Raw genomic sequence first — 15,947 nt, forward strand, 5'->3', positions numbered from 1 at the left:
GAACTGATCCAAAATGAGGCACCACAGATATGCTTAAAGAAAACCTGTGGGAGATAACAGCAATCTTTGCTGATTTCCAAATTTTCTATGGTTTTGCTGTGAGCTGATGAGTTTACTTTGGCATGGGTAAATCTGTCTTAATTTAATGCTAGCATTATCTTTAGCCTTAGGCAAACAAGAGAATTCCTCATAGTGATGAGTTTAAATCCCAGCTGCACTCATTCTGTCTGTCTATGCAATTAGGTGCCCCACCTCTAGCTTTGGGTTCAGGTAAACTGATGAGACAGTTCCAGTCAAAACCAGCTGATTTGGTGTTTCAATTTAGCAACGCTAATAGCAGATTTGCATATCGCTTTCAAACAAAAGTATTATAAAAATGCAATCGATCTCATTGCTCCGTATGTTCCCACTGTAATGGAGAACTTTGCTTTCAGACTGCAGGTTTACTGGTGGCTCTTAGAGCTTCTCACAGTGGGATGGGAAGCAGATCTTTTATGCCCTTTTTCCATGGACTCCGCTTGGCTTGGCTCTACTCGGCTCTGCCCACTTTGTGAGCATTTTGATAAAAAAATATTTCCTACCGGGCTGTTTTTCCATCCCTCCTCAGGAGCGGGTACAGCCGGAGCTAAAATGTGACAGAATATGCGCAGTGCGAAGATCCAATACCCAACCTATGGAAATAATTTCACTGTGGTCAAAAGTCTTCGGTTTTGCACTTTAAAGTGTAACTCACCAAAGTCAGTAAGTTAATCGCATTGACTTTGTGCCTGAATTGTTGCTATATAAATAACATTTAACTGAATTGAATAAAAAGTTTAAACTTCCCTTGTTCAACTTCAAATTTGAAAAGGAACAATCTGACTGTAGTTGGTAAAGCTATATATTTGGATTCAATAACTACACAACACATATATTCTATAACAAGCTAGATCTCAGCTTGTAAAACAACATTCAAAAGACTAGATCTCACCATCATTATCCAGTATTAAAAAAGGTTCAATTGAAAGAAGATTCTGCTTTATATGGACACCTTATTGGTTTATAAAATACTCCATGGTCAGGCTCCCCCTCACCTTTAAAGGTGGACATTATTTGACCTATTTTTTATTTCTACATCAGTAGCTCACTCTGGTTGCATACAACATTTTCATGAACGATTGCCATGTCCTGCAGGTGTATTAGTTGTTATTTTGGTGTTTTATGCTTTGTTTTCGCTCAATTTATTAGTAAATGAAGCCTTTCGTGTTTATTTCTACTAACAGAGGAAGTACGTACTGCGCATGCGCAGCAAGGAACTAGGAAGCAGCTAACGGCCATTATCATCTCCCAGCGGAACAATGAAGAATGGTCCAAGATCCGGTGGAAAAAAAAAAAAACGCAAAAAAATCTATGATTCCACGAGGGAAAAGACTGGAATGTCGCTGGGAATACATTATGACCATTAATGTTCACTGAAGCGAATGCTAAACCTGCCGATTGCTCTGATGTGACTGCAGAGTTGATTGACATGCGTACATTTTCTGATATGAGGCTAATAAAGTTGCTGTAGATCAGTGTATTTAATTAATACACACCGTGTGTGTATTAATTAAATACACTGTAGTCTTCGATTACACCAAGCTGACGCTTTACTGTGAGGCATTGCAGAGGGTCAGGCTCGGTCCTGCATTATTTAACACGGTCTTTGTGATGATCTCACACCTGCCCAACTCCACCCTGCCTGCAATCACCTCTCACTGGTTCCACCTGTTCTCACCTGCATATAACCTGCTGTCTGTCCAGCCACCAGTGCCAGATTGTCTCAAACCACCTGATACGAACTTTCCAGCGTTTCTGATTCTGCCTGCCTGTCTGTTACCCGACCTGTTCTGCCTGATCCTGCCTGACCGCCTGGAAACCTGATCTGTCTTTGGACCTGCCAACTGCCCGACCTGTGCTGCCTGCCTGTATTCCCGACCCTGTCTGCCTATGAGTACAATAACCTGCCTGATCCTTGTGATATCTCTGAGCCCGTCAGTTATCGGACCTGGACCGGACCTGGACCTTCCTCTCGGATCTCCCTGTCTGTATCGCCACTGAACCTCTGCCTTTCTGTTATCGGACCCAGACCCCTCTGGATTACGCCCCTGAAAAGCCCAGAACGGACTGCCTGCCTGGCAGCCGCTCTACGGCTACAGCCCCGTAAGACCGGACCACAGACGGATCTCTGCCCCCGGACTGCTCGCCAGCCTCTAAGTCGGTTCTCCAGGCTCTGGAATCCCACCACCAGGTTAGTGATCCATTCCAGCCTCTCTCAGACTTGTCCGTAACCATCAGCTGACCAGAATCTTGGGTCCAGTGTTTGTATGTTACAGTTTTATTAAATAAGCAAACCAGCATTATGATAGTTTTGTCATACTGCCGGTAGATGGCGCCATGTCTGTTTGAATTTATTCATCGCACCAGTAGTGGGGCTATATTTTGCCTCAAAATGGACTTTCAGGATGGACACTCGGTGTATATAACCTTATTTTATCATGGTCTTTGGTCTTTTTAAGCATAAAATGTGGCTATATACCTTTAAGCATCCCTAACAATAACACCAGTGAATGAAAGAGACTAGGCTCTGAGTGAGACGGTGTAATACCAAAGTGGTTTTGCTTAAGCTGTTTTTTTCCTGTTTTGCATCTTAGACCTGGAATACAATTTCAATGACTATGTGTATTCTTCCAAGTTTTGCATGTTTAGCAAACAAGGTTTACAGAAAATCTTTTTTTCGTTCATTATTTATAAGTATTTTTTCTTGCTATTCTTATTGTCTTAATTTTTATATGATTGACACCAACCAGTCAGTGGCATGGAAATGAGTCACCTGGTTATAATCTCACTATTATAAAGCTAATGCTCATTTAATGCATTGCCCAATAAAAAAAGAAATCATAACAAAATCTTCAACTCAAATTGAGCTCCCTTATGAATGTGTACTACAGAGCTTTTGTCACCTTTACTGCAAGCTGCTGTGCAACACTCAGACTGACAGACTCTTGGCTGTTACACATTGAGAGACTGCAACCAAAAACCTTTTTGATGAGTCTGAAAAACCTGCATCCTCTTGCATATCTGTTGCTAAGCTCACTCAACATACAACAACAGAAGACAGAATAGGCTTCTGTTCAAAGAACTCCATCCATCAATTTTCTATACCCACTTGATCCTGTTCAGGGTTGGGGGAAGCAGTGTTTAAAACAAAAAAGCATAAGAGAACTGTACTATAAAAAAAACTGCAGCTGATACATCTGCTCTTTAAGAACTGTAAACTTTGTGAAAAGTTTAAGCCTAAATTTGTGAATTTCTTGTAATGTGTCATAATCTTTTTAAACTTGTCTTGATCAAAATTTCCACAAGGTTTGTGATGGTCATTGAAATATTTCCTTTGAACTGTGAGAGCTCAAAGAATGAGGAAAGAATGAGAAGTAAAATCTCCTGTGGGAATAAAAAAACAATCTGCAAGAAATGTGCAGCCACTTAGCCAACACATCCCATTGGATGAAATCAGATGTGAGGAATAAGACAACCAGGTTAATCCTCTTTAAGATTCTAAAGCCAACCCAGGGCCGTTTATTCAGTGGGCAGCCTGTGGAGTAGGAGTAAAATCAAACGTTAAACTTTCTTGAACAGCCTAGAGTGGAAGAATGACTTTTATAAAAGGCATTAAAACTGAGAAGCCATTCATGCCTTAACTACGGTTTGTGCTCTACTGTTTCCTTTGTGAAGTCGGTTTGATTAAGTATTTTTCTCAGAATTTCATACCTGAATAAGGGATTATTTTCTTTCTACTGTGTGATTATGGTCCCATGTGAATTTTTACAGCACTCCATCTCTGAAAATAAGTATATTCTCCCTCACTTTTTTGTTTTTGTCACACTTTCATGTTTCAAATCATCAAATAAGTTTACATATCTTGGAAATACAACAGCCCTCTTTACTTGGTTTAATTTTGTGAGGAGCATGTTTGTTTTGTCAATTTCTCAAGACTGATTTCCACCTGACAGGTAGAATCAAGAAATTATATTTAATAAAACCTCGGATGAGTCTGGCAACATGAAGTAGGATAAAAGATCCCAGAAAGCAATGCTTCATGAACTGATATTAAGAAATTCAAGAACAGAAGGTAAACATGGTAAGTGACATCTATCCCTCTGGAATCCAGCATCCAGACTCCAGCAGACAACAGCGAGACCATTAACTCACACATGGGGAAAATATAGAGAACTTTCCGAGGAGTGCATGGTTCTACCAGAAGTTCTTCAAGATCACATGAACGACTCATCCGGGAGGTCAGAAAAGATCCCGGAGCATCTACAGAACCACAGGCAAGACTTCAATTAAGCTCAGAGAGACTAAGCAAAATGGCACCAATGGCAAAGTACCAAGGCCCAAAACCAATGCTGAGTAAAAATAACACAAGCACTGATACTGCATATTCCAAAAGACTACTTGCTGGCACCCCAAGGCTTCTGGGAAATATTCTATGGACGGCAGAGACAAAAGTGGAACTTTTGGAAGGTGTGTGTACCCGTGTGTATTAGCTACATCTGGCAAGAAACTAACACAGCATTTCAGAAAAGAACATCATCACTGCACTAAAATATGGTGCTTGCAGTGTCATGGCTGAATTAACAATTATCTGAAAGAAGAGTGGGCCAAAATATCCCCACAGTAATGTAAAAAAGATTCCCTTCCAGCTGTCACAAATCGAAGATGGCAGTTACTGTCACCAAGGCAACCATTTATTATTTTTTCCATTAATTTGTGACATCCTGAAAAACAGGTTAATGTTTCAAATTAACCAGAAATTAACTTTTGAATGAGGTTAATAGTTTAAATTTCGATATCAGACTGATGAAGCTTGAGTAAATTTAATCAGGTTCTATTAATTTGGAATGAAATTTGTTTGATGACCCTAAACATTCAAGTGTGAAAAAAAGCAAAAATAAATCTTTAAAGGGGACAAATAGTTTGTACAGCACTGTATATTCTAAGTACAAATCATTTGCCATTTACTCACCTGCACATAGAGGTTTCTGCCAACTCTATGGATTCTGATCCGATGAAGACGCCCATCTGCCAGATTTCTAGGGACAGGACTGAACACGTCAGGACTTCTGTCTGTCTGAAGATGATACCAGATCTGAAGGCTTCCTAGACAAAAAGCCCAGAAAACACGTAGAAACATGTGTCACATCTTTTCAGAAATCATTAGCACGTTGTGATAACTGTTGTCACCGTGCTCAGTGTGTTAATTGCTATGGGTTCTTGTGAACCTCAAAGAATTAGAACCTCAAACACTTTTCTCAAACAAGTGACATAAGGCAGAAAACGTAATTTGCTGTTACAAAAGACTCTTTGGAAATCAAAGAACAAGCATTTGCTGTTTGTTAAAAATACTTAAGAAAGGAATTAAACTTTTTTCAAAAATTCCTTAAAGTATAAAGTAATTCTACTGCAAACTATTGTGCAAAAAAGAATCCATATGTTAATATGAAGTTAAGATATTTTTGATCATAGAGGCATCAGGATGAACCTTTGCACCTGTAGGAGATTAGTCCGTTAAAGAACATTTCTAAGATTCTTTTGTTTAAATCAAGACCACAGCAGCTGATTTGGATGATATCCCACTTGTAGGGTTTCTATTTGTGCTTCTGACTATATTTATCCTCTGGTAAAGAAAAAGAGTTTATTGGCATGAGCTTTGTTAAACCCAACTTATGCTTAAAGTTAGAGCCTACTAGCGTGAAATGCTGAAGATGTCACCGTTAAAGGAACTATTCAAAACAATAATAAGAGCAATAAAATCTAAAGCATTCCTTCTGTAATCAAAACTTGGAATGAACTGCAAATGCAAGAAAGGGGCTTGGAGAAGGGATGAACTGTCCTGACTCAGGACTGAATACATTACTGGTTCCAGTAAAGGCTAATCAGTTTAACTCATTATGTTTGTTTTAATTAATACTATTTCTTTTATTACAGTTGTTTCCCTTTGTAAAGCACTTTAATATGTCTTGTGCATGAAATGTGCTTTACAAATTAAACTTGTCTTACTTTACTTAGCTTTCAGAACACATACAGTACAGTTAGTGACACATTTCCTATTTTTAAACACAGGCTAAAAGACCTTTTTGAGGAGTCATGTCGTTGTTTTGCTGAATAAGCACATTGCTCACTGTAAGTCTGTAAATGTTGCTTTCCTCTCCCCATGTACCCCTTTAAGTGATGTAGCATTTTCAGTCTAACATTGTAAATATAAAATTGTTCTTAATATTTTACCTGGTGATATAAAGGTTTTCATTTTTGTTATTATTTACAAAACTCATCATGAAACATTTCACCATTAGTAAACAGTTCATTATAAGTTTGGTCTCCTTAAAGCAAAACATCAGTGACTTTTCACTTATTTGGAAGTCTACAAATATTTGTCTCATGGATCCTCACTTCAAAACTGAACAAGTCGATATGTGCTTCTGGTTTTAACGCACACATGCATGCACGCACGCACGCACGCACGCACGCACGCACGCACACACACACACACACACACACACACACACACACACACACACACACACACACACACACACACACACACACACACACACACACACTCAGACAGCTGCTGCTGGATCAAAGAGTCAGAGAACTATGTATTGTCAAGTGGAGCTGGGTCAATATTACAATTCCCAGAGTGTAAGTGAAGGGCTTTGTGTTGTGATTCATTTCAGATACTGAGAGTGCTCCACCAGATGAAGGTCACTGTGGATAAAGTGTCTTCTTGCCCTTCACTGTTTACAGAGACCTGAGGGACACGGGTGTTCCGCTTTAACACACAGGAGTGGATTAGGAGGGTGGCTAAAAACTGCACAAAGGTGCTACACATGTCACTCAATATCATGCTGTCGAGTGTGGATACAGCTTAAACAGTGGCGGCTTAATGCTTTGAGGGCTGTCATGTGTCAGAGACTGAAAATGCTAGGACACTAGGTTGACAGCAAGTAACCGACATCGCAAACAACAACCAACCTCTGAAATCTGATGCAAAGTGTGATAGTTTAGTTGAAGCACAGTGGAGGGCTTTTTCACACTTTTATTCTTTTGCTAAAGGATTCGAAGGCCGTGAGAAATCCAATGAAGGAAGAGATGCAGAGGAGGGGCACAAGCATAGAGGTCAAATCTTTTCATTCGCCTATAAAAGACAAACACCCTGTACTAAGGCAGCAGATGTCGGCTCAGGTGCTTGTTCATTGTCATTGTTACTTTTCTATCGCTCATTTTACATCAGGCTTTATTTTAAATTGCTTCACCTTTCTGTATAGGTTTTCTACATGATCAAAATGCTTTATTGTTAATATGTGTTACCATAATGACATTTTTGGAGAGGCAGACATTGGCTCAGAATGCACATAAATATACATAATAATGGACAGTTTTGTATCAATTTTTTTTATGACATTAATGAAGTTACATTTCCTTCAGCTTATAATTAGATATTTGCTAACCATATTTATTATTTAATAATTTATTTTTCTATTCACAATTAGTTAATTTATTTATTTAGACATGTTTATTTCTGAATAGCAAATCCAAAATGAAAAAAAAAACACTCTCCTCCTGATCAAAATCTTAAGACAAATAAATTATTAAAAGCATCACATTACATCACATTCTAGTGGTCCATAGCCAGGTTCTAAGTAGTTTCAAAATGCTAAAGAAGAACGAGACAAAACAAGGTAAGCAAACTATTGAAAATTGCATTTAAAAAGAAACATGATGTTCATCAAGTTTAGGATGTTGGACCTAAGAAAATACAGCTCACATATATTATTTGTTTCCATCATTCAGACTTTCTTGACACCTTAATGGCAAATTTAAAACGTTTTTTTTTTTGTCTTTGAACACGGTAGGATTATTGTGTATTTTAAGCATATTGATGCTCCACAATTCAAAGAAAAATAGGAAGACAATGCAGCATAAATTGTCCCTGAAAGGGTGTTTAAGCTACAACTCCTAATAGCTGTCTTCTCAGCAAACATCTTTATGACAGCATGTGAACTGGCTCCTATTTATTATAACATGGACATGTTTTTAATTCAGTATTGACTTATTTCATATAGATTAGAAAGGGTTGTGGGTGTATGGATGTGTCCTTGAATGAGCTTCTGTTTGTTGATCATCCATTGTGTTAACTGGAGTTCAGGAGGATTACAGCTGCATCCTTCTGCGCTGAGTGGATTCTATTTTCCCCACTATCTCCATCCGCCTCCAAGTGAACTATGTGAGTGTTAAGTGGACCAATTCACAGTCAAAGAAGCTATCTTCAGCGTAATTATGCAAGATAATTTGGTAACCATGACAACACATTTGTCACAGTCTGAGAGTGAAGGTATTTTTTGTGATAAGCAGAGAGCAAACGGGGTGGGTTAAATCAAAGAAAAGACGTGTGGTGTTGTTAATGTAGGCTCCTCTGCTGAACCCTGAACAGCTTCACAATGTGTGAAAAACTCTAGAGAAGAGAGTGTGCAGGTGTGTTTTAGTTATGCCCTACATTACAACTTTAAAATATGTCTTTTCCAGAACCGAGGGTTAATCTATCAAGCTGTCCAACATCCGTGTTGGCTGCCTTTCATGAATTGTCACATGTGGGTTGCTAAGGGCAGGCCTGATGGCTGACTGGATGCTGGTCCAACTCTCACAGCAGGGCTAAGCTCTTTGTCCTCTCTATCAAAAACACCTGCATAGTTTAATGCTAGCAAACACAAAAGCTCTCTGGTTATTCTGTTCTAACAAAACCTCAACCTGTTCCAGCTTCATTTTTACTACTCAGCTCAACATGGTTGGCTGTGCTATACTGGACTAGAGACAAACAAAATTTTCCTAAAATGTATCCAATAACTCAGAAACTGTCTGTTTTTCATTTAGGTTTTGCAATTTGCATGTCATACATTTTCTATAGCCACCAACAACATTCTGGTATCTTTCTGAATATCTGCCTTAGCAGAAATGTTAGAATATATTAGAATGTATTCAGATTTGATTTCCCTGCATTGAGATCATGCTCCTACGTGCTCCAGCCTACTGTTCCCAGGTTTAAACTATCTAATTGCCTCTTTTGTCTGTGTGAGTCTCTCTAGATTCAAAAGGTCAGATGAGAAAAAGATTAAGTCCACAATGATTGGTAAAGACACATTAAAAAAGCAACAAAAAATACATTGATTGGTGAAGGAGTATAAAAGTTGTTCTGAAATCTTAGGATACTTTGCCAACTGTCAAGCATGGCGCTGGTGGTGGCATCATGCTGAGAGTCGGTTTCGCTTCCAGTGGTAGTGTTGCACTGTTCAAGGTAGGTTGAAAAGATGGAAGACATCTGATTAGAAGAGTGGTTAAATATCCAGCCAGAATTACTCTTGTTGTTTATGCTACTGGATGAGACATTTTGCTGCTGCCTCAAGGTAGTAACAACTATGAAATTCTGTCAGAAGTGAACAAGATTACATACATGACAGTGACGCTATGATCAAGTATTTTGTCATCAATCAGCAAAGACAATGCTTGACGGCAGATAAAACAAATCTGCCAGACTGACGGAAGCTGAGGTGTTACAGAGACACACACCCGTTGTGTGTGTGTGTGTATGTATATATATATATATATATATATATATATATATATATATATATATATATATATATATGCCCCATATCAACTAAGCTATCAAACTGGCATATTTAAATGTATATAGGGTGCACATGTATATAGTGGGCTTATGACATCATCCAGTTTTGGTCCTTGGGCAAGATCGTTAAGACTAACTGCCTATCTCATATATATGATGAGAGCACATAAACAGAGAGCCATACCGGCTTAGACGTCGCCCGGTCAAACAAGGTCTGCGTCAAGTCAGCACTTGATGACAAAGGGGCTACTGGAACACAAAGACATTGGACTCGAAAAGACATTAAGGCACTACTACTCCTCCAATGACCCTAGACAATGCTAGGGTTACTGGAATGCTACTACTCCAGTAACCCTAGACAATGGGGCTACATGAAAAGACTGTGGGAAACGTGGGTATTTCGATAACCACAGTCTTGACTAACAGTGAAACAGCTAGTAAGTCAGGGTTTCAACATGTACAAATAGCAGCTGCTTTCACAACTAAAGATATAAGAGATAATTCCACAACTAGTGCAAGAGGGTACCAAGACACGTAGTCAGACCAGAGGAGTTAACGTCAACCCCCCAGAGATTGGGTACCGAGCCCCAATGATTGGAACGTCTGACCTAAGAGATCATGGCCAAATTAGGAACCTGTCAACAAGACCCCGCGGCATGGGGGCCATCATTGGGGGGCCGTGCCCGGCCGCTGAGCCAGCCTGCCCTGAACTGGAAGCTTTTTTTTTTTTTTTATACTTTGGAATGGCCATCGTTCTACTAGTACTATCTTTAAACTGTCAATCTGTCAATCATACAGTTCAACCAATCAAATCAACGACTGAAGGCAACATGCTAACCAATCACAGCTGGAGAGGGGCGGGTCGTTGGGTCAGCCATTCATAGCCTACAGAGACGCCCCGTCTCGGCTGTGGTCACCGTTAGTGTCGGTAGAGCAGGATGAAGCAAACAAGAGCGAGCTGGAAGCAGCGCTATTAATTTGTGTTTGAAACGTCAGCATTGAAGTCAATACTGGAGTAAACATTGATGTTAGGAGGGTTAGCTACACCAGCTAGGAGCACAAGAAGCAGAACCAAGCAGCAAAACTGCCAAACTGAAGAAACTTGGGTTATTGCAGGCAGAAGGGAACTCTGCTTTGTTCTGCTCCTTGTTCTCATAGCTGCTGTAATTACAGAACCTCTTCTAGTATGAACTTTTACTTTACAGTGTTCAACCTGACACCAGCGCTCATGTTTATTAGCGTGTAGCTTATGCTGGACTTTAGAGTTAAGACACAGTGCTACAGGTTACCCCATGTCACTGTTAGTTTCCAGTAACCCAAACCAGCATAAAACCTGCCCAACTTAAAAGAAAAAAGCCCAAATCTCAAACTCTCTCATGTTAAAAGCACAAAACTATTAAACACACAAGAACTATTAAACGCATCAGAACATGCCATTAGCACACAAACTGCGCTGAAGCCAAGACAAAACGTTTGCACTTACGGGCTCTGCACAAAATGAACAATCAGACAACCAAATGACACACAAGATCACTTTAACAATCATGATATATCAACCGGAAAAATACAACTTTTATCAATAGCTTCCCAACATGAGTTGTAAATCTACCCTAATATAAACTTAATTTCTCTTACAGGGTAATTCAATCAAACATTTCTCTTTCACACTGTTGTGAAATATTTTTAAGTTGATCAGTAGAACTCAAGCCCTCTTGGGCGTTTACATTGACCAAACACTTGATTAGCCATTATTCTTTTCTTGTTTTATTGTAACTATTGATCAATATTATTCATTATAACTATTATTCATTGATGATGTCAGATTAGACAGATTCGACTCATTTAAAAAATAGATTGACCAGTAAAATGAGTTGAAGGAGATGGCATTTTATGAAAATAGTTTTAGTTTTCTTCCAGACATTGACAACTATTTTGGTATATTTTGTTAGTAAATCATTCTAAAAGCCCAACAAATGTGAAAAACTTCCCAAATGTTTACAACCTGCCCAAATACTATTTTTGTTCCAGCTCAATGTGTTCAAAAGAAGCCTAATTGGGTTGAAACCTGCCTAATTTGGCAACACTGACTACACTATTTCTTTCTTTTCTTTTTTTTAGATTTTGGGATTTTATTGAGAATTTCTTTCTCAGCACTGTAGGAGTGGTCACAGAGCCACTGTTCAGCATTAAGCATATAAAATGTTTTTTGAAAAAGTGTGCCCCCCTAAAAATGTCTTGGGAATGATCAAGATGTTTTAGGGAAATGTGAAACAGGCCTATGCGTTTTATGTGGTCACCATGGGCTTTTGTTTTGGAGGCCGTTTTTACCTAGAATCTCATTCTTATTATTATTGCATTTTGAACATTGAGCTTTACTGGGTTGTGAAAGCAGCTTTACTGACCTGCTGTGACAATATGTGGTGGCAACACAAACTTATTCAAGTGATGGATAAAAAAAGACAAAGTACTACCTTACCCAAATCCACTGAAAGATAACTCTATTGAATTTCATTTAACTCAGGGACAATATAACCTGATGTTTTTCATGAGTTTGAGCTTTTATGGTTTAAATCCATACACAGATATAGAATTACATTCAATAATGTAACACACCTCAAAAATCTGTTTTTGTTACATGTAGATGGAAATGTGCATTGGTCTGTGTGCCAAGGCACATGAGATGCATGGGAATTATCTAAGGGGCTCTTTCATAATTTCCCACTGAAAAAGTAAACAGAGTTGAATCAGCAGATTGATTCCTAAGATAATAGGTGTGATGATTCCTAAGGTCGAGACAATCACATGTCCAAAAATAGATGCGTAAAGTAATTGAGGAAAGATAGCAAGGTTGGCATTGCTGAAGGCCATTGATGATGGAAGAATGCAGAGGGAGCTTGTGTTCAGAGATCCTGCTGACTCACGATGATAAGTGGATTATTAGCCGGTTCAGATTGCCCAGGGAAATATATTTTTTAGCTCACCCCAGTGTTACTGGGAAACAGGTAACAGGTAAAATAGGAAGAATTGTGCATTCCCAGTGCTGTTTCACATTCTAACTCGGCTGCAGTCTCAGCAACCAGAGCTTTTCAGAGGGAGCTGACTGACAGATCGGGTAGTTAACATCCCTAAGTGGTCCCAAGCTTGCCCCCTGTAAAGAGCTCATCCATGTTGTTCAGATACATTAAATTCCCCTAAACTGTGGCTCTCATTTGCAGCAAGGAGCAGCTTTTCAAATGTAATAAGAGCTCTGACTGCACTCATAGGGCTATAATCTTGCTCAACTCAGGATTCCGCTATACTGTCAGGTTAATTATAATTATAACAGTTGTGTCTGGAACGAAATAAGAGCAGGCACCATGCGCAATTGCTGAACTGGTAATTTTTTTACGTAAACAAAGGTTTATTGTGACGTATACTGCCGCAGGTCGAGGATGAATCACCAGCGTCTGGGACAGGAACCACTTCTCACAATCCGGAAGCAGGCTGGGAAGGTGAGAGAAGGCTCCTGTTGGCGGGTGACATCAGTGGTGAAGCCCAATGTGATCCCAAGTCCGATCAGGGCAGCTTGACTGATCTTACTCATTTAGCTAGCAGGTAATCGGTGGTCAAAGCACAGGCACAAGGTCAGAACCGTGATGGCAGAGGCAGGCAGGATGGTCAGGGAGAATAACCAGAGTCCAAAGTCCGAGAGCAGACCCAGGGTCAGAGCCAGGTGATCAGAGATCCAGGGAAAACTCAAAACAGAATCCGGGGGCAGAGTCGGGGCACAGAAGCAGGTCAGAGATCCAGACAGCACAACAATCAGGTCCAACAGGGGTTAGACAGGCAAAGAAAATCAGGATGCAGAAACAGGTAGGCAGGCAGGAAGGATTCAGAACACTGGATTAAACTCACCGGTGGCTTGTAATAATTTGGCACTAGTAACTGGTCTGAGAGCTGGTTATATAGTCAGAGGTGCAGGTGGATCTGGTGAAGGCTAATGCGAACGGGGTGGAGCTGCACAGATGTGTCAAATGGTGAATCAGACCAGCACTATGCCAAGATCATGACATTGATACTGAGATTTTTTTTGCTTTTCTAGTTTGCGAGGATAGTTTTCTTAGCGATACATAAGGCAGTGAAAGCCATGCAAATTGATTTTTTCCCAAAAGTACCATCATCCAAGTTACTCAGAAAGCAAACTGAGGGGAAGGTAAAATTTTACATCTCAGGCACTTAAACAGGTCTTTACATATCTGGACCCAGAACCTCTGTACAGGTGTACATAACCATAGTGCTTGAATATAATTGTCAGGACTATTGCCTGTGCACTGTGAACAGATATTAGATTGTTCAAAACCCATCATGAATCATGTTTGACCTGTAAAGTGCACCCTGTGAATGATTTTGTATTGTATTAGTTGTAAATTCGGGTTTCCAGTGATTTTGAAAGTTCTTAAACATATCTAAGACCCCAAGTTTTGTTCAAAGCTAACTGATAAATCCGATTGAAGATAATATTGAATCATCTAGTGTAGACAATGTCCTATATAATTTAGATGTAATGATTACGCTGATGAACCTGATATTCAGCCGGACATAGAGTTACATTTAAAATGTTTATTGTGAGGATAAATGACAGGAGAGGCAGACAAGCAGAGCCAGACTTAAACAGATGAGCTATGACAGATGATGCAGGCAGGGATGAGCAGGAGACCAGAAGATACAGGTAGTGAGCAAAACAGGCGATTTGGACCGGGGAACCACCAGAATGGGCAGAGCAAGTGGCTGGAACTCACGGGAAAACAGGCAGAACTGCTGCATGCAGACAAAGGCGACGTTTATCTGAAGAGCCCAGCTGACTGAGCACCAATGATCTGGTAGAGGAAGAGCACATCGAGGCAAGATCAGATCAGACGAGAAGAGACGTTCTGGCAAGGATGAGTTGGCTGAGGCAGGTATATGTGGGCTGGTGAACAGGTGACTTGAGTTGAATGTAATTACTGCTGTGGCCGCAAGGTTGTCGGTGCTTGTTGCGGGCGGCAACCCACGAACTCGCTGGTGGATACCGGCGGTGAGGGAAGCCGTCAAGCTGAAGGAGTCCTATAGGGCTTTATTGGCCTGTGGGACTCCGGAAGGAGTTGATGTGTACCAGCAGTCAAAGCGGCAGGCGGCTCAGCTGGTCAGCGAGGAAAAAACACGGGTGTGGGAAGAGTTCAGAGAAGCCATGGAGAAAGACTTCCGTACAGGTTCAAAGTGATTCTGGTCCACTATCCGGCGTCTCAGGAGGGGGAAGCAGTGCAGTACCAACACTGTTTATAGTGGGGGTGGTGTGCTGCTGACCTCGACTCGGGACGTCGTGCATCGGTGGGCGGAATACTTCGAAGACCTCCTTAATCCCACCAACACATCTTCCATTGCGGAAGCAGACCCTGAGGACTCTGGGTCAGGTTCTCACATCTCTGGTGCTGAGGTTGCCGAGGTAGTTAAAAAGCTCCTCGGTGGCAAGGCTCCGGGGGTGGATGAGATTCGCCCTGAGTACCTTAAGGCTCTGGATGTTGTGGGGCTGTGTTGGTTAACGCGGCTCTGCAGCATTGCGTGGACATCGGGGTCAATTCCCTTGGATTGGATTATATGCTTCCGATTGGCAAAATTATCAGACAGCATGGCATTAATTTCCACTGTTATGCTGATGATCCTAGACTTCGACTACAGGCATGTCTTGATGACAATAAAAGCTGGATGACTTTAAATTTCCTGCATTTAAATTCTGACAAGACAGAAGTTGTAATCTTTGGACAAGAGTCCTCAAAAAATAAACATCTTAATTAATCACTTAATCTGGATGACATTAACTTGGCCTCTGGTAATAAAGTAAAAAATCTCTGTGTTATTTTTGACCAAGACATGTCATTTAAGTCCCATATTAAACAGGTTTCCAGAGTTTCCTTTTTTCACCTCAGGAATATCGCCAAAATTATAAATATTATGTCCAGGGGTGATGCTGAAAATCTAGTCCATGCATTTTTTACTTCAAGGCTGGACTATTGTAATTCTTTACTATCAGGAGGTCCACAAAATGCAGTTCAAAGTCTTCAGCTGATCCAAAATGCTGCAGCAAGAGTTCTGATGAAAATCAACAAAAGGGATCATATTTCTCCTGTTTTAGCTTCACTTCATTGGCTTCCTGTTAAATCAAGAATAGAATTTAAAATTCTTCTTCTAACGTATAAAGCCCTTAATAATCAAGCTCCATCATATA

At 40.2% G+C, this 15,947-nt stretch overlaps 1 protein-coding gene across 4 annotated transcripts in view; it reads right to left on the bottom strand.

Moving 5' to 3' along the window:
* The window catches only part of cntnap5a (contactin associated protein family member 5a), a 378,624-nt gene that overhangs the window by 24,258 nt on the left and 338,419 nt on the right, over nucleotides 1-15,947 (bottom strand). For 3 of the 4 annotated variants that reach the window (XM_012878430.3, XM_036138728.1, XM_036138729.1), the window contains one exon: nucleotides 5,048-5,181. In XM_012878430.3, coding sequence (XP_012733884.3) covers nucleotides 5,048-5,181 — 134 coding nt within the window. Of the gene's footprint in view, nucleotides 1-5,047; nucleotides 5,182-15,947 lie in introns of those variants that run through there. The other variant, XR_004931318.1, reaches the window with a different exon arrangement.

This window comes from Fundulus heteroclitus, chromosome 7 (assembly GCF_011125445.2).
Source record: "Fundulus heteroclitus isolate FHET01 chromosome 7, MU-UCD_Fhet_4.1, whole genome shotgun sequence".
In the NCBI taxonomy this organism is placed as follows: Eukaryota; Metazoa; Chordata; class Actinopteri; order Cyprinodontiformes; family Fundulidae; genus Fundulus; species Fundulus heteroclitus.